At 40.6% G+C, this 27,203-nt stretch overlaps 1 protein-coding gene across 1 annotated transcript; it reads right to left on the minus strand.

Moving 5' to 3' along the window:
- Positions 1 to 9,296: 9,296 nt before the first annotated feature.
- Positions 9,297 to 27,000, minus strand: SGPP1 (sphingosine-1-phosphate phosphatase 1). Its single transcript, XM_063438947.1, has 3 exons — positions 26,272 to 27,000; positions 13,471 to 13,560; positions 9,297 to 12,146 (listed from the first exon to the last, which is right to left on the minus strand). The coding sequence occupies exons 1-3, from the start codon at positions 26,863 to 26,865 to the stop codon at positions 11,595 to 11,597; spliced, it is 1,236 nt and encodes a 411-aa protein (XP_063295017.1). The 5' UTR covers positions 26,866 to 27,000; the 3' UTR covers positions 9,297 to 11,594.
- Positions 27,001 to 27,203: the final 203 nt, after the last annotated feature.

The following is a 27,203-nucleotide window of genomic DNA, read 5'->3' on the forward strand; positions in this document are numbered from 1 at the left end:
TCTGGCAGTGAAGGGGTTGAACCTGCTTTCTATCTACACACATGTATATAGATTTATCCTCCACCCCAGACTGACTCATATTATTTTTAGTTACAATTCTTCTCAGTTTTCCAAATCTATTGCCTCTTATCTTGATGCTTGCGCCTGTCTCATGTACCTTTTCTCCCTGCATCACTCTTAGGAAACCAATGGAAAGGAAGGGGTCTTCTGTCAGATGTTATCTGGTGACCACGCCATGGTCCATACTGAGTGTGAGGTCCAGCACGTAGCAGTTCGCTTGGTACTTTAGACCTCTTATCAGGCCTTTATCTTCACGTACTGCTGTGCCCAGGATACCCTGATTTACTGTGCCCTCTACTGCTCCATTTGGGCCTGCATGTCAGCCAAGCGCTTGATATTGCAATAACATATGTGGGATTGTGTTTATACACATCTAGTGAAAGGAGGACCCTTCATCTCTTGTTCAAGGGCCCGGCTGGAAAGTACTCCAGGCTTGCAATTTTTTTGCCACTTTGGGCACGGAAACGAACTACTGAAATGCTATTGGGCAAGAAAGGCTCTTTGGAGGAAGAGGCGAGGTTTTTTTTACATGCCAAAGTCTAAGCTCTCAGTTCGTGTGCTAGGCTTGCTGGTTGGGTGCCACATGAAATCAAGGGACTGCTTGTTTCTGCTTCTGCTGGGCGTTACAGGCAAGTTCTGCAGAGCTCATAGAGCTCTGTCCGAGAGGGAAAAAAAAAGTTGATGCTCCCATGGCAGGACAGTCTGCTCCTCTTCATCTGGATCTTCTGGAGTGGACAACCTAGTATCCTCGCTCCAGGAAAGAACTCTTGTCCTGCTCTTAACAGAGAGGCATTAAACAGCAGAGATATTTATGCTGAATATTGGAGCTATTACTAATTAAACACTCTGGCCCCATCAAACTTAGTGTGAATAAAGTTAATATGGGGCCTGGAGTCCCCAGGTGTTGTCTTATCTTGTAATGTTAAATGGTTTAGTACTGAAGTTCTGTCCCTCGGCATCCTCAACACTGCCTTCCCAGGTCTTCCCGTTGGCCTCTTGACTAATAGGGTAGCTTTGTCATATATAGTAATATGCTGAGAGCGTCATCTAACACGATGCAGCTTTCTCAGGCCTTACAGTGTTACAGTGTAAACCTAAATATATGCTTTCTGTGTTCTTGTCCACCCTCCCTTAGCCTCAAGAGATGGGTTCATGTGCATTGTGAGGATAACCTTATTAATGTTCATTTAGCAATGTTCCTTTACAGTTCCACAGAACAAAGGTTGTTTTTAACTTGTCTACCCATTAATGTGTTCATGGTGATTGTTCAGGATTGATAACGAAAAGTTGTTTCTAAATTTACCCTAATTTTCATTTACTGAACATGGCAGCATTACATTCCCACATATTTGTATAGGGCTGTTTAAGTGGCTGTCCTATTTAGAATATCTTGACATGGGATGTTACTGCTCAATGCAGGCCAGGTAACCGATCATGGTATCTTTTGTTTAGTCTCAAACCTGGTACTTCACTTTAAACTGCCTAATGAATAGGGGCGCAATGAGTCTACCTTTGACACAAAGCAAGCCACCACAAGAGACTCTTAAAGGACCACTCTAGGCACCCAGACCACTTCAGCTTAATGAAGTGGTCTGGGTGCCAGGTCCAGCTAGGGTTAACCCATTTTTTTTATAAACATAGCAGTTTCAGAGAAACTGCTATGTTTATTAATGGGTTAAGCCTTCCCCCAAATCCTCTAGTGGCTGTCTCATTGACAGACGCTAGAGGCGCTTGCGTGATTCTCACTGTGAAAATCACAGTGAGAGCACGCAAGCGTCCATAGGAAAGCATTGTAAATGCTTTCCTATGCGACTGGCTGAATGTGCGCGCAGCTCTTGCCACGCGTGCGCATTCAGCTGACGGGGTGGAACGGAGGAGGATCGGAGGCAGAGATCTCCCCGCCCAGCGCTGGAAAAAGGTACGTTTTACCCCTTTTCCCCTTTCCAGAGCCCGGCGGGAGGGGGACCCTGAGGGTGGTGGCACCCTCAGGGCACTCTAGTGCCAGGAAAACGAGTATGTTTTCCTGGCACTAGAGTGGTCCTTTAAATGGCCATTGAAGTGGTCTGGGTGTAGTTTTCCTGTTCCTTAACACTGCAGCTAAATCCATTGCAGTTTCAGAGTTGAATAATGTTCAAAGTCTTGAAATACCCCATAGGAAAGCACTGATTCGGTGCTTTCTTGTGGGGAAGGCCTAATGTGCATGTGGTGCTCGTCCCTATTCCCCCTCTCCCCCATTGCTGACAACAGAGGAGGCAGAGACTAAGCCAGTGCCGATGGACCCTAGAGCTGGAAAGAGTTAACTTTGTAAAGATTTTCTTTTTTTTCAACATTGATTAACAATGAAAAGCAAATGCTCTTTGGCAAAACAAATAATACGGGTGGGAGTGTGGCTCTTTAAAATAGAACAAAGTATTAAAATGCAGCCACTTCAACGTTACAGGTGGTAAAAAAAGAAATATACAAAACATAACATTTTGTGCTCTCTGGCACGATCTGCATTTTAAAAAGAGAAAAAAAATCTTTATAAAACAAAAACTGGAACAGACTCTCCCTACCAGAAATAACCTACTCCTCTCTCTGAAGTAGGCCTGTTTATACGCTCAAAGCAAAAAATCCCTGACTTGTGTCTTGTACCAAGTGGGCCTCCAATCCCATCCTGGCCATGTTGTGTAAAAGTGTAGGCTTTAGTCACCTGAATCAATGCATCTCTATGAGGAAAGTTCAGTTTATGCATGCAGAGGGAGGAGACACTAAATGTCAGTCACACTGTGCAGCACTGCCTCAGGAAGCACCTATAGCAGCCATCTGAAAAGAGTGTTTACTGCAAAAACCCTGAAGAATAATTATACTCACTAGCACAAATACAATAAGCTGTAGTTGTCCTGGTGATTATAATGTCCCTTTAAAGTTGTGGCTTCCTTATGCAACTAATGAACCACTGCATCTAATCAAGGCGAGTGTTTATGGTTAAATGAATAGAATTAGGGAGTCACCAAGCACGGCTGTTTATGTATTTAAAAAAGTTCCACATTCTAAACAATCCCCTTTGTTATTTACAAGAGGCCTATTGGAAGTATCTGGCCAATTCAATCTACTATCGCCTATTATCTATCTGTAGTTTACCTAGAAAATGACTCACTGCAGCTTTGTGGAAGTTGGTTCTAGCCACATGGACTGGACTGCTATACATGTTGGCGCTATCTTTTCTATAACTGGTTAAATAATAGAAACAACTGATTCAGAAGAGACTGCTTCTTGGGCCTTTAGGCTCCAGTAGGTATATACATAAGACTCACCACAAGTTGCAGCTTGCTAAACTAAAACTGCAAGTCCTACTTTGTAAACCAGGAACATAAATTAGAGAATGAAGAAAGAATAAAAAGCAGAAGGAAGTCAGATGTAACCATAAAGCAAATCACGTTTGTGTTCCTTTTTATGCATTTTTTATTTGCTCTTATAATTAGGTACCATTATTAACATGTTTCTTGTGTGTTTTTGCAAGTTGGTTGTGAAATTATGCACTTTTGCCAGGTACATTATCTCCTTCATATCCCCACTTCACATATTTTATTCATAACCCTCTTACAATTCTTTCCACTCCTATGTTTCTCACTAGACCAGGGATAGGCAACCTTCGGCTCTCCAGATGTTGTGGACTGCGCCTGAGTTTTGTCCTGCCTAGGGCAGCACAAAACCAGGATACACCACTGCCTGCACTAGACAGATCAAAAGGACCTAATAACATACACCAGTTTTTGTTTGTTTAATTATGCTTACTCTTCAAAAGGTGTTAATTAGTAATGAGAAACATTATCTCTACACATGTATGTAGCAGAATGAACGCTTGTCATCACTTTTCATTCCCTTTGTTCGGCTGTCCTTGCATACCGCTCGTTTACTGAACCTCCATCTATGTGGTCCATGCGTTCGCATTTTTTTAACAACCGACCACCCCTGGCTGTTAACTGCAAATTGCTTGTTAAGGAAAGGGTTTCCCCTGTGTGGCCACTGTTCGTATAACCGAACGCACGTGTGCAAACAAACAGCGGCTCTTTTGTCTCTCGAACGTGGGCAGCGGTACATGGTCATCAACGACCTGGAACTAATTTCGGCTACTCTACCCTGCAAACACCCGGTAAACTGACACTACTGCCCAGACTTAGTATGAGAATGGCATTCAGGAGACAAAGTACCGAACAGGGGGAGCCTTCGTCAGCATTAGTGGGAAAACACCCGAAAGAATACCGGTCAAGACTAACTTTCTCTGGAACTGTTTTGGGGCTTCACCTGGTGGCTGACCGGTCAAAACTTCACTCGAATGGCATTCCCGAACCACCGAATTGATCTGAGTGACATTTTGACAAAGTGGGTACTCAGATCCCAGCTATTCGGTGATGTAAATATCGTGGGATTTTGAAATATAAAAATGTGTTTTATGATGCTTGCAAATATTGTATATTTTATGTACCTGAGAGATAATTGAATTAAAGGGTTGTTCTTACTCAATTAGCTCTCAGGCACAGAGGAGTAGTCTGTGAATGGTTTACTTGTCCCCTCTCAGGTCCATCTGGGAAATACCCCTGGAATATGATTTAAGAAATCCCTTGCATGGGGAGTTGCATAAAAGCCAGCGGTGGCTGAATAAAAATCAGTTGACTCCCAGAACTGTGTGTCGTCCAGTTACTGGGGGGATTTTGCCTTGGATATTGGATGGCTTCCTCAGCTACAAGGATTCTACAGCGGAGATATTTATGCTAGATATTGGAGATCTGCTTCAATGTACATTTGTAACTTTGTTTCCTCCATCCTTTTTGTGGGTGAAGGATATCAGGATAAAGGCATGGGAAAGTTGAAAGGATAAAAAAAGTAAAAATAATACTATTATTCCTTGTATCTTTATAGTGGGCTACACGCACATCTATTAACACTTATAAGGAGCCTAGCACAAATACTGTGGGAATGGTTGGGTGCACATACTTAACTGCAGTCATAATGCGTGTAACTCCTACCTCTATGCTTACAGCACACATTTTAGCTGGCATTGTAACTAGCATAATGGCCCACTAAGTCACATGTGCTTCACAGGTATACTGCAGCACCTGAGCTCAAAGGTAACTTATGGACATTTAACAAACAATAAAATGGTCATTTAACAACCAGTACATATGCCTTTAGTATCTGAATACAGAAATCATTTCAGCTTGAAATGGGTTTCCTTGAAACACAATATGGAAGCAATAATTCATGGAACAGGTATCAGAAATTACATTGTTCACAGCTGCTTTGTATAATCTTTAACTTAATGTTCCACAAAATCCCTTTAAAATTCAAAGGACCATGAAGAAAGTCTGCAAGTCTGCAATTCCTTGACTGCTTCAGTGTAATAAAACCCAACCATGACTAAATATTGCTTAACTCAATGTGAATATTTTACTTGTTAAATTAACTTCCTCAACCAATTGTAAATCTCTCAATTTAATAGAGATCATGATGGACTACCAGTTATTTTTGCTGTAAGAATTTTTTATAATTAGAGGCAAACAAACTTTTAGCAGCGTACATTTTTTGCTACATTTGCTGCAGTTTTAAAATGTTTTACACACAAAGCTGTTACTCCTATAATTGCTCGAAGTGGCTCTATTATAGCCTCACAATCTCTTTTGGCTAGTCCCCCCAACTTTTCTGTTAGTTTTTTTAACTTTTTGATTGAAGCAACAGATCTTTTCCTATCCACCTTCATGCCTTGAAGTCTGGCAGTGACTGGTGGTCACTGTCTTCATATGTCCATACAACATGAATGCTGTCCAGGCATGGCCAGAAAAGTCGCCTTTACTTCTGGGCAATGGTGGATGCTTTGAGAAGGTTTAGGGAGCATTGCGACGAGGGACACAACAGGCCGGGAAAATGGAACTTGAAAATGAGGAGCTTGCCTTAAGCTCCACTGTTTGCCAAGCAAAGGAAAAATACATAGGACAAATTAGTCCATACTTTGCCTTATAAGGAAGTTAATGTTGTGGTTTTGGGGTCTTCAGCCTGTCCCTGCAATGTTAGCACTGTAAACAAGGCAGTGTTTATATCGCTGACTAGTAACACCTCTAAGGGCAGTAACTAGAGAAAATAGAAGACACAGGGCTACACTCCAACTAGGTGCTTCCTAGTCTAGTGCTGCACAGTGAGCAGCACTGGCATTCAGTGTATCCTCGCACAGCATTGATTCAATGCATCTCTACGGGAAGATGCAGATTGGCATAGGGCAGCATTTTGCCGCACATGCACAATAACTTACCAATGCTTTCTTATCCTACGGGAACAGGTTAATTAGAAATCACCTTTAAGATTAACCCTATAAGGTGTGCTGAGTCTTTAAATCTCAGAGATGGGGCCAAAGAACTAATGATTTATTACAGCATGTAACAAACGCTGGTATTGCAGGTACCCGTTCGCTATTTCCTCCCGAACTGCTAGAGCCGGAGTGATTATAGCTCGCAGTTCGGTGTTGATTTGAACGTTTCTCCAGACGAAGTACAGCATTCAAGTATATCCGCCCAGCAAAGTAGATAGGTACCCAAACATCAGCCTAAACTAGATGAAGGGTACAAGAGGAATGCTTTATTCAGGCTAACAGCCTGGTTTATATGCAGTTGACAACATACACGTTTACGTTGACGTATTCCAGGGGCAGGGCCGCTACCAGAAATTTTGGGGCCCCTGCCTCCAAAACCACCCACAGAGACCCCCTCCAAATCCAGCCCACAGGAATACACACGGCCACAAACACATTTACTGATACAAAAGGACACATACACACACACACAGATACATACTAACAGACACACATACTGATACGCATATAGGCATACATACTGACACACACATACCAAGACATACAGACACACATAGTGACAGACACATACTAACATACATACAGACACACATGCATAAGGACATACAGACACAGACACATTCATAATGACATACAAACCAACATTCATTCGGACATACACACATTCATAATTACATGCAGACATACATACACTGACATTCATACACACATAATGACATGCATACAGATAGACATACACGCATACAGACATACATACATTCTTACAGACACTGACATCCATACATACACACATTCATAATGACATAGACAGACATACATACCCACATTCATGACATGCAGACATACATACACTGACATTCATACACACAATGACATGCATAGATAGATATACATGCATACAGACATACATAGTTACATACATACAGACACTGACATCCATACATACACACATTCATGACATACATACACTGACATTCATACACACATAATGACATGCATACAGATAGGCATTCATACAGACATACATACATGCATACATTCACACAGCTCATTTTCCAGCCACCCTCCTTTTTCTTACCTTGTCTTTGCAGGAGGGTGGCTGGCTGGGGCTGATGGGACTGGCAGTTGGCTGGCTCTCCCTCTTCATTGCCGGGCACGCGCTCCTCCCGTGCGGAGTGAGCTGGGAGGAAGTGACTACTTCCTCCCAGCAGCACTTGCTGCGGCTGCTTTTTTTTTTTAAAGGGGCCCGGTCGCGCTATTACACGGCCACAGCGCTGACCGGGCCCCTGAAGATATGGGGCCCATGGGGTTGCCCTAAGTGCGTGGGCCATCCGATGGGCCCCATCAATGTGCGGGCGCCGGTGCAACTGCAACGGCGGCAAATCCGCCGCTACACGTGGGGCCCGGGCGGCCGGGCCCATGACAACCGTTATGGTTGTCACCCCCTGATGGCGGCCCTGTCCAGGGGCATTCCCCACTGGACCTGAGAAGGGACAGTCACAAAATACATTGGCTCTCAGGTCCAGGACACTGACAATCACATAATCCGTCCCCTGTACTGGGGAGATAATTAAATCAAGCAATTTACTGAACTCAATTTCCTCCCAACACATAAACATACATTTCCCTAAAACGAAAGTGCCCCAAACTCTATGGGAACCCCATTAAAGTCATATTCCCTGATAGACCCGATCTGGGTGACCAACATATTCAAAAATCAACCAGATCAGTTCAGTGTTAAAGTTAAAGCAATTGTATTAACCAGGACCAATAACTAACTTAAGTTACTTTCCAGTCAGATCAGCTTTCAAACTGGTAATCTTTCCTTTCAACATAATCTAAATGGAAATTGGACTTTGGTTTATAAACCACAAAACAAAGTGTGTTTATTATGAAGCACCTTGTCTTCTAGTTTGAATATACCCATTGAACTGTGTGACATCTATGCCATAAGATTCACTCAAGTGTGATGTGACACTGAATGGGATAGGTCACGAAGTGTTAGTGCAGCACACAGACAGACATTTCCACAGACTGTCTCTCTCAATAAGCTCACTTGGAATATCCATAATGGGTCAATGACCATGCTGCTGACATAGTCTGAACAGAAGTCCTAGCAATAGACCATGTTTATACACATTCCACAGCAAGTAAAATGGTAAAAAAAACTTCAGCTTTTTTCTTTTTAATGAAAAATAAACAATAAAACTCATGAAATATTAAAATATATGCACACCCATGAAGTGCATAAGGATCGAGTGTTTCTGGACTCTACCTGTGGTCTTGCAGTTTATGAGTTTATCATACATGTGCAAACGTCTTTTCTATGCTAGCTACAGGAGGTGCTACAGTAAAGGGACACTACGGTGCTAATAGACTGTAGGATCCATTCCAATCTATTTCAAAACAGTGTTCAAGAGGTTTAACACAGAAGTTCCTCAATAACATTTTTGAAACAAGACTAAGCAAGATGCTGGCATATTTAATAATATACTTAATATATTCCAAAAAAGAAAAATATAAGCATTAAATAAATAACATACATATTAAACCACAAATTATATTGTGAATGGTCAATCAACTGTTGCTAAAACTTTGCAAATGAGAAGAACATAATCTTTTTTATTATATGCAGTCCAGTATTCAAGCCAAAATAATTACAATCTGTAAAAGAAAAGAATTCGCTCTGTAGACATTGTAAGGTGTTCCTCATCAACCGTTGATCTTTATTTCTCTTTTCCTTACCAAAGAAAGTGAAAGTTAAAATATTTAGAGAATACATAAGAGTGTTTAGCATTGTGCATGTAGTTCTTAAAGATATAATGTTTTACATTTAGAATTTGTGCTAATTGCAAGCAGAATGCAGTCCAACCCCCCAAATCAAGCACTGGAATGGATTTTAATACAATGTTTAATGATCTTAAAAGGAAGTATAGATTTCAAACTTTCTATTTACTGAACCAGAGATTCTTCACCTTTAGGGCAGAACCCAATACATGGTGTACAGAATTGTGAAATATATACCAGCAGAAAAATATGTCACTGATACAATTTTAACATTTAAGGATACTTTGATAAGCTTATGCTGTAAGTACAGATTGGGTACCTGTCAAAAAGGTTAAGAACCACTGATCTAGATTCTTGTAAAATCTGTCAGCACAATAAAACATGTTTATGCTATGTAGAATCTCATTAAAACATTTTTTAAAAAACACTGCTTCAATGATTGGATTATTTTAATGTTCATGGAACACTAGTGAACGTTTTTGAGTACATTCTAAAAAAAAAAAAAAAAAAAAAAATTATAAAAAATGTTTCCAAGAGTGACATTTAAAATATTTTCCTTTAAAATCAAAAAAACCCTGAACACATTCAATATAATTTATATAAAACTAATTTGCTTCATGTTGTGTATTGCTCTGTTATCCAAAATAAGATTTTATTTCTCCTATCCTAACAGCTTAATTTGGAGACAACAAATTTCCACTCTCCATTTTAAAACAAACATTAGGCAAATGACAACATATATGATAGAAAGAAAGATTATTATATAATGATGCAAACTGAAAAAGAACTAACAGTGGTTTATGACCATTACTTGGCTACCGATAGACAAATGCTGCTTTCACATTGTATGAACTACCATCTGAAATTTATTAAACCATATCGTACCATTGGTAAATTATTAATGCAAAAAAAAGGCCAATTCATATCTGATAAAGTAGGATTAATAATCTATTGGCTCCAAGGGTAGGCACTGCTTTGCAATTTGCGATTGACAGACCATCTGAAGAGTGATGTGCAAGATGAGCTCTATTTGCAATCTCAGCTACATCTGTTCAGAGCTGTAGTTTTGTTTTTATTTAATTTTTTTAACTCTGGGTTTTGTTCTGTTTTTTTTGTTTGTTTTTTTACACACGAATTAAACAAGTTTAGGCATACTGTGCATACACACAATTAGATCACAGGGCTTTTACATTTCAAAACCTACACTTAGAACATATCCCAGTGAAACATTGTATAAGTTGGTTACAGCGCAAATTCTGGAGTTCCCTCAATCTTTTGGTGGAAATGACAAATCCTAAACATGGTTTTCCCAAGTAATATGCTTTACAGAAAAAGATGAAAACCCCTGCTGACGGTACAAGGTCCCAGAGCCAACCAATTATCTCATGTGAAGAGTAAACCAAATTGAAATCACTTTGAAAAATGTGAACTTCCAGTGAATGACTACTGTGTTCTTCTAAGGAAGGATCTGAGAGCCAGGATTTCTACCTTCAGTAAAGGAAACACCATCTTTCAGTGAGGCTACCCTACAGTGACTGGTAAGATAGATGTCTGTGCACCACCTTTCCCTCAGTCACTGAACATTGCACTGGGAGAAATATAGGATACAGACAGTATTTTCCCCAAAAATTTTGGGGTGAAAGACTGCATCCAGTATTCTAAAATATACGGTACCTAGTTGCTTCTAATATTGTTTGAGAGGTCGCAACCGAAGCATTAGATTGTAACTTTTGTACTACCTTATTAGCAGCCAACTGCCCTGCAATGGGCATGGTCACAAGTGCTCATTATTAAATACTGCTGCTATACATATGACAACCTCACTGATGTATAGATATTTTCAGGTGATGGTGCCATTTTAAATACAGATATGCTCATCTCCTTACAAATTGCAAAGAAGTGTCAACTCATTCTGCCAGACAGATATGGCCAGTTCCAATATGATAATCATAGTTGCACATAACCCTTTTACGTATAGACTACTCAAAAAAGTAAACTGTTTAACAATCTTCAATGCTTGTCTTTAACATCACAGTATACATGGCATTTGTGATTTTTTTTTTTTTTTAGCAAAAGAAAGGCACAATTATAAAGCAGTTTAAATATAGTACCTGAATCTATAAACATTGCTTTTCCATTTACAACCAACATTTCAGTTATTTTTACAGTAGGCATGTGATTAACTGCAATAAGAATGAATGTAATGAGCAGTTTTGCTGCAAATTTAGTCTGGAGAAATTCCTGCCCTGCTAAGCATTCAATATATGGATGGGTGATTAAACAAGCCTTTTGCATATAATAGAACCCACCAAAAATAACAAGTCTATGTTAAAAACAAAAACTGTAGAATACTTTTCATTTTCTGGACTTCCCGCAGGTCATCAGTAATAGATACTTTATGCCATCAATGAAGACCAATCCATGTAAACAGGTAAGGGACAACAAACATGGCCCCAAATCCAACCGATCCATATGTTATGTACCGATATGGTAGCTCAACCTCCATTCTTTGCCTTGCCTTTCGAATGTCATGACATGGAATGCCAAACACCTTACAAGCTAGAGGAATGGAAATCTTTTTCATAGCTGCTCTTATCACTAAAAGAACAACTACACCTATTAAAAATCTTAGAAGAGCTTTTCCGAATAGAGTCACAGTGATAGGAGGTGGAATTAAAGGCAACAAATCCGGTGATGGCTCCAACATTAGACCCAGCATGTAGTTAACATGTGATCCACAAGCAATTCCAGCCCCACTGCCTAAAATCTGAGCAGTGTCTCCACGGGATGTGCTCCATGTATCAAGGGTAAAGGAGAAAATACCCATGGCTAGATGTAGACCAATTATTGCAAAGGGCGCATATTTGTATGTTATATTAAAGGTGTCAATAATCTCAAAGAGAGGGTGGAAGACTATTATAATGAGAATTGCATACAGGAATCCAGCGATCACATCCTGCAAAAAAGACAAAAGGGGGAAAAAAAAAAAAAGTTAAAGATACACAAAAACTGACCTTAGAGTACATTTATATTTTAAAGAAAATTACACTTTTAAGGGATTATATTGACCATACGGTTTCCACTTAAATTACTTTTAAATCAAAATGCAATATAAGAACTTAAAGTACCCTCTGGGCACCAATACTACTTTTAATGCATTTGATAAGGAAGTATTTCTGGCATATGTGGGCAGGGCTAAGGAAGCAGGCTTATGGTGCAGCATTCTGAAAAATTTTGTGCAAAAACTAAGATTTGAACATGGGGAAAAAATAAATTAAAAAAATAAAATAAACAGTAATGAAGCCTAAAATCTATCAAATCCATTAAAGGTGTCTTGTTAGAGACAAGAGCACTATGGAGTTAGGAATACAGGTTTGTATTCCCAACGCATAGAATCACTGCTTTCCTATAGGGAATTTGAAGATGTTAAGACGTAATGCAAACCCGTGAGGACATCCAACATAGTTTAAACGGAGTAAAGCTTCGTTAGGGACCTAGAAGCTCCTCTAGTGGCTGTCTAGAAGTCACAAGATGTGTATTTAAAGTGATTCTAGAGAGTAAGCAATACAAATCTATATTCCTTACACTATAGAGCCCTCTAGTCTGACCCCTCTGGCGGCTAAATAGTATAAAAAAAAAAAAGAAGAAAAAAAAAAAAAACAGGAAAAAAAGCACACCTTTATTCACTTACCTAGATCGGTACTTCGCCTCCTCTGATGAGGTGGCGCTAATCGCCTCAGGCTCTCTCTATAGAAAACCATTGTATTAAAGCTTTCCTATGGGCAGAGCTGATTGACAGCCACTAGAGGCAGTCTTAGTCCTGTAAGGTAATGATTGCAGTTTCTCAGAAACTTCAATGTTCTACACTGCAGGACTAAGTGGGACAAGGCCACAGCACCCAGACCACTTCACTAATCTGAAGTGGTGTGGTTGACTACAATATCCCTATAACCCTGCTATTTAATCATTGCAGTTTCTCAAAAACTAAAATGTTTTACATTGAAGGGTTAAACAGACAGTACCACTACACCCATACCACTTCAATGAGAAGTGGTCTGTGTGCCTATAGTGTACCTTTAATATCTTCTCTTCTGTGTATGACTCCTCTATGCAGACTACCAGGTGCAAAGGTCAAAGTTTACAATAATCACTGACAGAGCCAAGACATACACTCAGTTTCATGATAAAGGTGTGGATTTCTTACTTTCTTTTTAATGTGAAAAATGCAAGGAAGTGACCATCCCTTTTTAACAGAAAGCACTATTACCCAAGAGCCTTACCAGAATGGAATGCATTCCCATATACACTCGACTAAGGCACACCAAGGAACACCAGCTGATCGTGAGACCAATTCCAAATACAAGGGAATACTAGTAAATAAGAAAATAGAAAACATTAAAAGAGAAACCAACCATTAGATCACAAAACATAACTGTGCAGGGAAAAAAAGATGAATTTCAGCCTAGAAAATGCATATTTCATGTAATATCTTCACCAGCTGAAAGAATAGGAGATATAACCTATAACTTGTTAGCTGTTAAAAACACAATGCCCATCATTCTTGGACAGCCATATCACGAGAAACAAAAACCTAAACAGCTTGAATATACCAGAGCTAAAATATCTGGAATTCTCAGTAACCTTTTAACAGTGAGCAGCTAATATAAAAAAAAATAAAAAAAAAAAATAGTAAAACACACTCATGGGGGTAAAAACAAAACCGTAAATAGTTAATGTCACAAAGTCTGCATATTGAAGATATATGCCATGTACTTTTTATATATATATATATATATATATATATATATATATATATATATATTCAAAGCAGAGAAATCTCAGCATGTGGAAATTAACCCCTATAATGCCAAAAAAAAGTAGAATGTTTACAAGGTATCCCTGATGAGAATTCAGTAGTGTATATATGTAGTTCATCTATAGAATTAAACTGATCATGTATTAATAAGGGTATATACCAAAAGAAAAAAAATAGTTATAAAGTAGATATGGAAAAAATAACCTAAGGTCAGTATTAGGACAGAATAATCAAATAGTGATCTTCAGACGAAATAGAAAATAATAATACAAATTCATAAATAACTAAATAATTGAATAATTAGCTGTTGGTTAGGAATATAAATAAGTGAGTAAAGCCTGTCATTCCTCACCATATTATGGGAACCCCCATAATAATAGAATTGGAGGAGAGGGATGTAGAATATAAAGTATGATCCTAACACAACAATGATGATTCATATATACAAGCTATAATATAAGATAAGATAAAAAGTCTGAGCTGTCCACTGATTTAAGAGATCCTTCAATTATGACCTTTCCAATTAAAAAAAATGATAAGGTGTATATACATAGTTAAATTTAGATATAGGACATATCATGAAGGCAAGATCAGGTCACCAATGGATGAAAAGAGCCTTTTATAGGGGTACCCCCCCAAAAATGCATCAACACTAACATTATAAATATGCATAATATTGAAGTGTTCCCGTAACATTTGTGAGATAGATTAATCCTATCGTGCAGTACTACATGTTAAATAAGTAATTGATAAAGACCTTTATTTTCAGAAAAGTGTAGTGTAGGTCACAGTGATATGATTGCAATGCAAATATCACGAGTGCACACTTTACCCTGTCCCCCTAAATCTGAAATCTGACAGACATTCTTATTGGATCACTATATTAAGACAGCTACACTTTTAATTCAATGGGTATTTATATATTATAAAAAAAAAAAAAAAAAAAAAAAATCAGGTTAGAAGCTTAAGTGGATTATTACTGACCTCTAACTATCATAGGAAACAAACGATAATGGGAGCAGAAAGATCTGACTAAAACCAGTGGGGGCCGCATCCCGAGTGTTTGTGGTTAGAGGTGTTTTTGTGTATTCTATATACAGAAAAAAATAGGAACACACCCGCAACATGAAAGCTTTTGAAATGACACTGTTCAAGGTGTACCAGCCCCAGAGTATGGCTGAAGTACTCATAACACGGGAAGAAAAGTCCTGCAATAAGCACATGCAGCCACAAGTACATTTAAACAAGGAAAACAGTGAGACTAATCTCTATATGACGTTTCTTAAAGTTGTTTTTTCTTCAAACAATTCATTGAAAAGGCATCATACAAGAAGAAAAATAAATGTGTGATGAATGAATTAGAGTTGCAAACGTGATAGATGTATAATGCCATGCACATCCCCTGCGTCCACCTCCCAAGTAAATGGGATTAAGCATGGGATTGCATTAAATGGGTGGATACTGATTCAGTTTTCCAAGGTATTACTGACTGTGTGTGTTTGTATGCGTGCATGTTCAGTAATACTTCCTCTGGTCTCATGGGCATCGATTGATGTAGATCATCAAGTTGCTGCAAGAAATAAAATTTCAGAGGTAAAAAATTTGCTGGGATGTGAGGGGCGGGGCCGGGCGGCCATGCCAGCAGGCTGCAAGTTAATACAGCTCCAGGGAAACTCATCTAAAAAAGGGTAAAACACCCATGAAACTCAGCTTGGAACCCCCTGAGAGTGCGAGATACCTGGTCCTGGAGTGTCCCGGTGTAGCTGGAACCCCTGATATCGGGTGGACCGGGTCCTGGTGAGATGCTCCGGGGCTGGGAGGACTGAGGCCTAGCCGGGTGGGGAGGGGGACGGACGGCCGCTGCCCCGCTCTCCTTCCCGGCAACGACTGAGAACCGCTTCAAACCCGGGGTCCCCGGCCCTGCCTACCCCCCCTCTGGGCCGGCGGGGGTTATCCCGGCCCCGACCGGGCAGGCGACCTCATGGCAGTGCTAATGGGCGACTCAGCGCCAGCAGCTACCAAGCGGCCCTGGAAAAATGGCCGACAGATGCACCTACCAGCAAACCGCCAAAGACGCGCGCTGAGCGAGAGCCCCCACGAACAGAGCCACGACCACCCAGGGCACTTTAATGCGACCACGATGGGGCAGCGGCAGAGACCTGTGATTCTGCCGTCTACCAGACTGCAAGCAGACCTCCTCACCAGCAGAAGACCCAGCACCTAAATTGACCGAGCCACCTCACTAGAGCTTCCTATCGCAGTAAAGCTACCGCAGACCAACACCGAGGCAGTGTCCAAATAACCAATTACAACGTGACCACACCTAATTACCGAGACCTGCAAAACATCATACCCACACTCGCATACCGGCAGAGGAATAAATCCCATAGGAGGACTGTGTATATGCTGGAGCAAGGACACTGACCACCACAGTCCCTGATGTCAAAGCCGACAGGTACCCCAGCTCCTTATGACAGACGGCACCTAAAGCAGCATCCGCTGGACCTGTCGCTGACAGCCTCCCCAACATGAATCCTGGCTGTGGGTACTCCCAAATGGACATACCCGTTACTGGTACTAAAATGGAGGCTGTAGTTACTATTGGTCTGATGCCATAGAGCAGTTAACAACCTAGCTAGCCACAACCTGTCTGGTGGTATAATATATATATTTTGAATACTCGACTTAAAATAAGCTACTGTTTTATACAGGTGTATGCCTTCTTTTGGTATTATTGTTAAGGCGTAATATGGGCATACATTTAAACGACTAGTCTGCCTCACATGATGCACGGTTACCTCTACTAGCTTCACATCTAATTAACTGACTCATGGTGTTCTTAATGCCTATATATCACACTACACCTAAATTACATACTTATCACCTTAAGCGCAGCTAGATATGTACAAAGCATGTTATACCACAAAAGCGATGTCTAATAGTCTGATACCTTCATGTAATATAAAAATGTGCCGTATAAACTGTCACACCTTGATATGTCATGGAAATGCGTGAAGATGCTGTTGTGGCTCTGCACGCTTGATGTCAAACTATGCACAAGAAAAAGAAAGAATTAAAAAAAAAAAAATTGCTGGGATGTATTACCGATATAATAGAATTTAAAAACGAAAAAAAAAAACACAAAAAGAAAAGTAAAATAAAGAAACTGTTGCTGCTGTTCACTGACCAGTGCACTGATTCAACCCAATTAAATGAATAAGAAATGCAGTAACCAAGGAACACAAATCTTTAAAAAATAAAATAATATTTTTTAAAGTCTCTCTGAAGAAGGCTACACACAGACAGCAAAACGTAAAGGGACACTAGGCACCCTGACCACATCAGCTCATTAAAATTGGCTGGGTACAGCGTCCCTATTGCACTTAGTGCTGCAATGTAAAAAACATTGCAGTTTTAGAAAAAAAATGTTTACACTGCAGCACTAAGACAGCTTCTAGTGACGGTCTACTTGAAAGTTACTAGAGTCCAATCTAAATGTTACTGGACTTTCGGTTAGTTGATGCGGGAGGTCTTCCCCTGCAAGAGCACATCCAGCATCAGCATCAGCTATTTCCTCATTGGTACCAGAATACTAAATTGAACTCCACTAACACTAACTTCAACCCCTCTAAAGTGTATGCAGCAGACCCCTGATGTAAAAATCTGGACATGCTAAAGAAAAAGAAGGCACCCTTTTTCAGTGAAGACATACCTGACCTTTAGATCACTGTGTACTTTATGTAAGCCTGCAATAAACTGAAAATTTAAAGAGACAGTGGATCGGAACTAAAATATTTTACTTTACACAAACTCCTATTTGACACGGTCTTTGAATCTTGCAATACGTCAGCCCTATCATTCAGATCAGATACACATTACCTCACTACGCAAACCCATGATTGCGGAACTGTAAACCGTTACTTGTAAGTCGATGTCAGACTCCTACAGCATGATTATAAAAAATAAAAAAAAAAAAAGACAGCCTAAATGTGCTTTAAGAATGAGGAGTTAAAGGGCAGGCGGCGTATTTTCGAACAAATGTAAACATTGACGTTTTTCAGAAACAGAAATGTAACATTGTCCAAAAAAAGAAACGACAGCACTTGTAGTGATGTAGCGTTTCTGGTATTTAGATGGTTAAAGAACTGAAATAAATGGTTTCCTGTGAATCATTTAACATATTTATGATAATACTCCATTTGTTCGTCACTATCATACACTGCACAAGTGTAATCGTTCATTGATGTATTCGCTCCCCTGTGTCACAACATCTGTTACTTTTCAATCTTCCTGCGTGGTTGGCAGCATAAGCTCCTTGCACATTGCTACATAACCTGCTAGTGCCATTCAGTTTAAAGAGACTGTGTTCACTATAAAATATGTGGATGATTGAGTCTATACGGGGAAATGATATTCTATAAAGTTCTGGCAGTTAAACCAGCACAATGTAGATACTTCAATCCGGTTCCAAGGTACCAGGCACCATTACTCAGGAAAAGAACAAAAAGCAGATCTAAAAAATCCCTTCATATATCTACAGTAACAAGTATAATATACTGGCAAATCTGGACTCATGTTGGTGGCAGTCACTTAAAAAAAAAAAAATTACAGACATGTTGCATTAGAGACGAGTAATGTTCAAACCAACACCATTGGCTATTTGCCTTCTGAAAAGGAACTGCCAAGATTTTCAATACAATTGCAAACCTATTACATATAATTCATGCTGAATTTTGTGGTAATTAACAGAGGAGGGGGGGAAACTCTAATCAAGACTTAATTAAACCACTACAAACTGGATATGAGGAATAGGCAAGTAATAAATCATACAGCCTCCCCAGTTTTTGGTCTACGTTTTTTAAATTCCCTGCTCTGTTTATGATTTTGTGATTAACCTTGTAAGTGCTACTAACAATGAGTGAGTCTTGGCTATTAAGTATTAATAACACATCACAGTGTCATACAGCAGGCAGGCAACACTGACAAATAATATTACAAGGTTAGATCGACAGGAACAAAGAGGGCAAGTGAACCTAGCATACAAGAGTCTACAACATAATAGGATTTAGGTCATTTCAAGCACAAGATTACATCTTTCTGAGCACCTTGTAAATAAAAGTCTAAGCTACTTCCTGGTCTCTTCAAAACCTAGGTGCTATCCCTCAAATGAGGAAATTGATAAATATTATACTATTCTCCCCCCCCCCCCCTCCCCTGAATAGCCCCCAAAAAATATATATTAACACTGTATGTGGGGTTATAGGATTCAAGAAAATATAGGTAAAGTAACACTCCTATCAAAGTAACAGCCCACTATACATTATGATTATAGTGACAGGAATGCCAATGCGTCCTCTCCCAGTGTTAGTAAACCACTAAATAATGGCTTGACAACTTTCCTGGAGTCAGCTGGGCAACTACCGCCAATCCTAGCCAGAAGCTCGGTGCCGGCATAGCCGAGTGCAGGGAACGTCTTGCTAGAGCCAATAAGGAGTCACTATACGGCACGGCTTACAGAAGGTGTCTGCAAGAGCTTCAGGACTGCTGGCAGGCATAGTACCCTGGCAAGATGTGAAAACATTTGCAAACTCTTTGACTACCCTAAGAGGTAGGGATCGACCGATCGTGATTTAAAAAAATAAAAAGAATTTAGAGCAGATACCAATAATCTGTAAACTTTCAGGCAGATAGCTTACCGATATTCTGTACATTTACCATGGAAGCGCCGGCCCACTCATTCATTATCGGCCGATACAGATACTTAAAGTGTTTTGTTTTTTTCTTTTTACAAATTAAAAAATTCGGAATATCACCCAATAATATCGGCAAAACAGATAATCGGTTGATCCCTACTAAGAGGGCACCAAAGCACTCCTCCTCCTGGAACCATAATCACTATAGCAAGCTTGGATTAAGAAAAGTGTCTCTTTCAAAACATTTTAGCTTTGAATAAAACAGTTGCCTCAATCTACAGTTTGAAATAATGCATGTAGATAGGATATACATTTTATTCTTTTGCTTTCCACACCCACTCCAGGTGGGACACGGATCTAACCAGTGTTCTATCCCTAGGAATGCTGGAAAAGTGCTTTGGGTATGCCTGAGATTGTGCAGCTCAAAGATCTCTTCATCCTGCAACATTCTGATCCACGTAGAAGAGAGGAAGTTTGATCAGTGTGAGCAGCACTGGTGTAGGGTTTTGCTCTCCTGCTCAATGATGTTGAGTTTCTGTTACTAGTCTGTCGCTACTGGTCTAAAACAGATTGAGGGGAGCTGAAGGAACTTCCTAAGCTGCCAGGCATAACCAATATTGCAATCTGCTTATGTTTTTATAAAGTTTCTGAACCTTTATTACATACTTTTCAAAGTTCTTCTTCCTTGATTTTGATTTGTATATATTTGTTTAAAAGTGTGCTTGCTGGTTTAAAAAGGAATTGTCAAGTAATAGATGTCCCTTTACACACTGACACACACACTGAGAGACACACACAGCTTGACAAAAGCCCTAAGGGGGCGAAACTGTTTTTTCTGGTTCTTGGGTCCAATAAAACTGCCTATTTTTTGGAATTCGTTGGAGTGCCTGGATTATTTTCTATTTTCCAAACTCTATATTTTGTCCTTTTTGGTACTGGGACTTATCCAGTACAGCACCCAGGATTCCAGGACGAAGGGTTGAGTGCACTTCCACTACCTACATATGGCTATCTGTATGTGGTAATATGCTCAAATAACTATGTCTGGGAGGGGAAAAAAATTAAAAAATAAAAAAAAAATTAAAACTATATCAAAAGTACAAATATAACTATTTGCATATCCACATGCTGAGGTATTTAAATAGCTCAATGGTTTATCATCTACCAGGTAATTATACCGTCAACATGCAGTTTTAACAGGACTCCTACTTTGTGACTAATCTTTGCAACCATCTTACAGACAGACAGTTATACATAATGGATAAACTGAAGCATGTGGTCACATTATACTCAAACAATTAATAATGCATACCCTTTATAAAAATAAATAAATAAAATAAAAAAAATAAAAACGAGCAGCAAAGTGTTCAGACACCTTCACAAATAATCTGCCACGGGGGAACAACCCGTCCTTTCCTATGAAATCTGAAAACATAGACAATAACCTCCACAATTAAGACATTTTTCTTAGAGATGTATCCTACTAAGCTCGTGATTCCACTTTTAGATAACGTGTCAGCAGCCCAGCTTTTAGAACCAATTGTATTTTGTTTTGTATTTTTTTAAGATATGGGTTGATCTATTTAGCACATGTACAAAATATATCTGGCAAGAAGACGACATTTTTGTCCAGGGAGGCTAGACTGCTTGTGTACTGGAAGGAATATGCAAAGACAACCAAAACCAGTAAACTACAGCATAAGCAACATGCACATAAAAATGAATTTGCTTAAACACGCTACGCTACAAGCGACTTAAACTCCAAATAAATGTGATAGTGGAGCGTTGTGAAATTATTACAGTAAACTTACTCACGGACAGGGCCATCTCTACCTGTTGTCTCGGTCTGTTCTTATTGTATTGTCTTTTTCCCGATTGTACAGCGCTGCGGAATATGTTTGGCGCTTTATAAAAAAACAGTAGAAAATAAATAACTGTGGGTACATTTATTGAACTAAATTACAGAGCGGTCCATTTCACTATTTGGAATGATTTTAATTCACTTATAGTGTGTGTTTGCATACTTGAATTTGTAATATTGCACAGGCAGAAGCCCAAGCTTTGTAGCTGTAGTTCATTGAAATTAAAAGGACACTAAATTCATCCAAGACCACTCTCTCAATGAAGTAGTCTGGGTAAAGGGTGCCTGTCCTTTTAACCCTGGAATGTAAAACAAAAGAGTTTTTTGTTTGCAGGATTACATCCACCCTGTCAAGTAGGCAGCCACTAGAGTCCGTCACTAAAACTCTGTCACGTGATGTGGAAGACCACAGGAATGCATTGAATACAATACTGTATTCCCACTCTACAGTATTCCTTTATTCCTTTTAATTAACTTTTGTGCAAAAACAAAATATGTATTTAACATTCGCAAAAGACAGAATCCACAAGTAACAGTTTAGGGGGCATGGTTTAAGGGGCTTGTTAAGTCCCAAATCAATTTATGTGTGCTTCTTCTCCCTCCGCCCTTCTTCTCATCCCTGGAAGCATTAATGATCTATTTTTTCCCATAAATATAACTAGAAATTATATCTATGAGCAAAGGAAAAGATTGGATATTTTATGGATTTTTATTTTAGTCAATAACTGGGAAGTTAGGCAGTTAGATGCTGAATAGGTAACTGTTATTTTGCAGAGGTTTCCAATTCTTGCCATGCCAATGATTTAACAGTCTAAGCAGTAACACTTGACTGAAGGTCAAGCTGTTCACCTTATCAGAACAGAAATGCTGACAAAGAATTAAAAATAAATAAATAAAAGATTGCCAAACTAAAAGGGTAAAATAAGCACTTACCCATAGATATAGTCCATTTATTGGTTGATTACAGTTAAAGAGACACCACTCATTAATACAGCTCATTGTAGTGGAACTGGTTATGGAAAAATGAGCTTGGGGGCACCAACAGCCTGTTTATTGTCAATCCATTTAAAGCATTTGAGAAAAAAAAAAAACAGAGGCTCACCTGGTGCCCACTATAGAGACTCCTACTGCCCCGTGAATGATGTGTAAGTGAGATTCTACATCAGCCCATCCAACTTTAAGTTATGATGCAAGCTTGGAATGAGAGGTCAACACTCACAATAGTATGTGAATGGCTAGAATATATGTTTATATTACAAACACATTTTTGGTAGTAGTTCTGCTAGTTATGACATTTGCCCTCCTATATGTACATGGCTTCTAGTGTGAGCTACTAGCAAAATAAAGGTCACCACTTACAATTGCAAACTGAGCCAATAACCATCTGTAGCACAACATTTACCATCACGCAAACTGTACACACCAAACTTTGATCAAAACAAAATACAACTATCATGCCCTACTGTATGGCCCAAATTTTCTCGTAAAAGACAAGGAATATAATACAAACACTACAAAACTTCACAAAAAAAAAAAAAAAAGTACCCAATTGAATTTTTCCTGGTTGCTAAACGGTATCTCAACACATTACGTGTTTTAAGTTAAGAGTACACCTTATAAGATTCCTCTATAAATACACTTTTTAATTTAGAGCTTCACTATAAGGGAAAGAATTGCACTATGCAGGAAAAAAAAGTGTTTCACAAGCAGATTGGGAATAGTTTTACATCAACCATGAAAAATTTATATTGAGAATTAGATATCCCCTGCACCTGCCTCGCAGGAGAAGCCAGATGTCTCCTCTGAGCGAAAAGTGGACGGATACAGCACTGTGCTCACTGACATGAGAGTGCGCAGCTAATACTCTGCATTCCTTTAAAATACTGTACAACCTTGTGCAGTAGGCAATATAGTGAAATGTCTGAAGATAGAATCTAGACTCACTGTAGCTTTCCATCATGCACACATTCCCATCAGCAGTCACTTGCATTTTCTTGTGCAATGTACATTATATTCCCATGGCATCTCATTGTACATGCACAAGAAGATCTACATGATGATCTTCCAAAAAACCATCAGGTTTATGTTATGGTCTGCGTGTGACTACACACAGAATATGCTATTCTGGTATCTTAATGTGATACTCTAATGTTATAAATACATAAAGATCATCTACTCTGCCTTTGCCCCCAGATCTGAACTGATATGGCCAATCAAATGCTAATCCTAGAAAAGCAAACCATCCCTAATGCACATGCATGGCAACTGCCTTGTTCACCAATCAAATTTTCCTCATAATGAAGTATTATGCCAATGCTTCTCTTTGGAGAAAATGACGACGAACATGAACACCCTCAGAAAACGTAGGTCTAGGAGGAAGCTCGGGCACAGAACGACAAAGTGAATATTTCTCTGAAACAACAATCTGTCAGGGTGTATCAAGGCTCCAAGATCAATACATTAAAAGAATGCTCCAAGCACCAAAGCCACTACAGCACATTGAAATGTAAGTAGCCAAATAATTTGTCAAACATTTGACTTCATACTGGTCTGCTGGACACCATTTTTGGCTTCCAAAAAGAGCCAGATGCTCCTTTGCCGCTCCTGAAATAAACCCTGTTGTGCAGGGCTTGCTCATTGTCTGAGATCACCACCGACGGGGCTTAGCTCAGAAAAGAGTGTTTTTGCTAGAGAAGAGGCAGAGTTTGACATCTGGTTGAGACCAGGTATGTTTGCTTACTCAGATTGGCGGGGCACAAGGGCAGTCCTGGCTGTAATAGTTTTGGTGCTTTGAGTGTTCCTTTAAGCTGTGGCCTTTTTGTAACTCGGAGTGTCCCTTTAATATGCCAGAAGTTGAAAAGTTGATAATGGCAAAGTCAGGCACATAAAGCATCATGTAAATATATCTTGTTTCCCCAATTTTTCCTCCCCCAGGTGTCAACATGCAAACAAAGCTCCTGGCAGCAAGTGGTTATGGTGCTTAGAGATTCTCTCTTTTATTGAGCGGTTAAAGCATCGTACAGTACAAGGTAAAGAAAAGTTGAGTCAAACAACATAGTGAAGAAAACTCTAACAAAAATGCCACTGTGTTTGTATTTGCATGATGTGACTCAATATCATGCTTTGGAGGAGAGAGTAAACTACCAGTATTTACTGTTTACTTATTTGTTCCCATAAATAGAGGAGATGTTTGAGATGCAGGTTGTAAAACTTTGTTTACTAACAAAATAAGAAAATATATTTATTCTAAACAATAGAATAAAGCTTAAATGCTTGTCAGGTAAATAGCTAGCAAGTGTATCTGTAAATGGCAGTTGACAACAGAGCCTACATAATTACAGGTCTTCGGGACCACAACACTATTTGGTCAATATATTGTAACGTGAACATCTCTAGATAAAAAAGGTCTTTAGTTGTATGGCAATGTACAGAAAAGCAGCACAGTTGGTAACCAGGTTTGCTAAAATATTTTATCCAAACAGCCATACATACCGGTATGAATTATTTAGTATTGTTAACCATCAGGCATGTAGAAGATCCAATATTTAACCAGTTCTATTTCTACCACAGCTAGATAAATTATATACAAAAACCAGCAAAAGGAAATCTTAATCTTTGAGCTTCAGATGCCTTCTAGTGGGATGTATTGGCTGTGAATTACAGAGTCTCCCCACTACAGAAAGCAAGGAATGTAAGTCATGCAACTGCAGCTAAATTATAAACTTCAGATTTGGGTGTGAATGTGAGTTTTGTTTTCTGTATCCTCTGCCTATAGCAATAATTGCTAACCTTGTCATAGCAGAGAAAAGCCCCCCAATGATGCCCAGCCATAAGTGGTGCCCTAGTAATACTAGCACCATATACAATGGAAGGAAAGCATTAAGAAATGACAGCAGCTTGCCCCAGGCTCATGGTTTATGTAGTCTACCAGGGGTAGGCAACCTTCTGCACTCCAAATATGGAGGACTACATCTCCCCTGATGCTCTGCCAACATTATGGGAGATGTAATCCACAACATCTAGAATGCCTATTGTTTCCTGCCCCTGGTCTAAACACTGCAGGGCAGCACTTTTCATGCGTCACAGTGGTCATGGTGGATGCTAGGTGTATCACAGTGGTCATGGTGGATGCTAGGTGTATCACAGTGGTCATGGTGGATGCTAGGTGTATCACAGTGGTCATGGTGGATGCTAGGTGTATCACAGTGGTCATGGTGGATGCTAGGTGTATCACAGTGGTCATGGTGGATGCTAGGTGTATCACAGTGGTCATGGTGTGTCGCAGTGGTGATGGTGGATGCTAGGTGTGTCGCAGTGGTGATGGTGGATGCTAGGTGTGTCGCAGTGGTGATGGTGGATGCTAGGTGTGTCGCAGTGGTGATGGTGGATGCTAGGTGTATCGCAGTGGTGATGGTGGATGCTAGGTGTATCGCAGTGGTGATGGTGGATGCTAGGTGTATCGCAGTGGTGATGGTGGATGCTAGGTGTATCGCAGTGGTGATGGTGGATGCTAGGTGTATCGCAGTGGTGATGGTGGATGCTAGGTGTATCGCAGTGGTGATGGTGGATGCTAGGTGTATCGCAGTGGTGATGGTGGATGCTAGGTGTATCGCAGTGGTGATGGTGGATGCTAGGTGTATCGCAGTGGTCATGGTGTGTCGCAGTGGTTATGGTGGATGCTAGGTGTATCACAGTGGTTATGGTGCATTACCTGCCAGCGGCCATAGGTGAGGAGCAGCACGGAGAGCGGGATGGCGGTGCCGGACATGGCGTGGGTGGAGGGCATGCTGTACTCCGAGTTGTAGAACACCTCCAGTTTGATGACCGGGGGGGAGGGCGGCCGGGGCCAGCGGATCAGGTCCTTGGTGCACTGCCCCAGGTACATGACCCACACCCACACTATGACCAGCCGGCGGGCCACCCACGGGTCCACGTTCCACATCCAGAACGGGAAGAACGAGATGTAGAAGAGCTCGTTGCCCAGCTCGGTGCCGAAGCTGAACAGGTAGTACAGCAGCGGGTTCCGGATGGAGAACGCCTGGCCCGGCTCCCCGGTCAGAGAGTTCCGCCGCTGGGCCTGCTTCCTGCCGCCCGGGCCCTCGGGGGCCCCGTTGGACAGCGGCCCGTTGGTCTGGGGGTCCTTGCGGAGCCGTGGCCCGGGCGGGCCGGAGCTGGGCCCATTGCTGGGGCGGTCGGGCTCCGGGGGGCCGGAGTGGAGGGCGCTCTGCACCCCGCACAGCCGCTGGAAGGCGGCCACCTTCCCCGGGTCCTGCAGAGAGTCACACAGCCGCCGCAGCGCGTCCATCCCGGCTACACCTAGCGCGCCATCCGGCCCTCAATCACAGCTAGTCCTGTCACACGGGCCGGACCTGGACACGCCCCGCTTCCCGCCCTGCGCCGCGTCACGTGCCCCAGGACACGCCCACACACCGCTCTGTGAGGGGAGCTCGGCGCGTGGGCTGGGTATGGGGCGCAAACCGCTGCAGCATCCACGAGACAGGCAGGGCGTGGCCACAGGGATCACGTGGTAGCAGATACTCATACCCTGGGAAACTGATTACTCTGCTACCAGCATACAGCCCTCACAGTGTCTGATATAACACAGCCCTCACAGTGTCTGATATAACACAGCCCCAGTATACA

Source organism: Pelobates fuscus, chromosome 13, assembly GCF_036172605.1.
Source record: "Pelobates fuscus isolate aPelFus1 chromosome 13, aPelFus1.pri, whole genome shotgun sequence".
In the NCBI taxonomy this organism is placed as follows: domain Eukaryota; kingdom Metazoa; phylum Chordata; class Amphibia; order Anura; family Pelobatidae; genus Pelobates; species Pelobates fuscus.

What these genes read in the sequence shown, in the direction of transcription:
- SGPP1 (XM_063438947.1), bottom strand. Translation starts at nt 26,865, where the DNA reads ATGGACGCGCTGCGGCGGCTGTGTGACTCTCTGCAGGACCCGGGGAAG. An exon ending in TCACCTATGGCCGCTGGCAG is followed by an intron (nt 13,561 to 26,271) that starts GTAATGCACCAT and finishes CTTATTTACTAG; the next exon opens with TATTCCCTTGTATTTGGAAT. An exon ending in TGGGAATGCATTCCATTCTG is followed by an intron (nt 12,147 to 13,470) that starts GTAAGGCTCTTG and finishes TCTTTTTTGCAG; the next exon opens with GATGTGATCGCTGGATTCCT.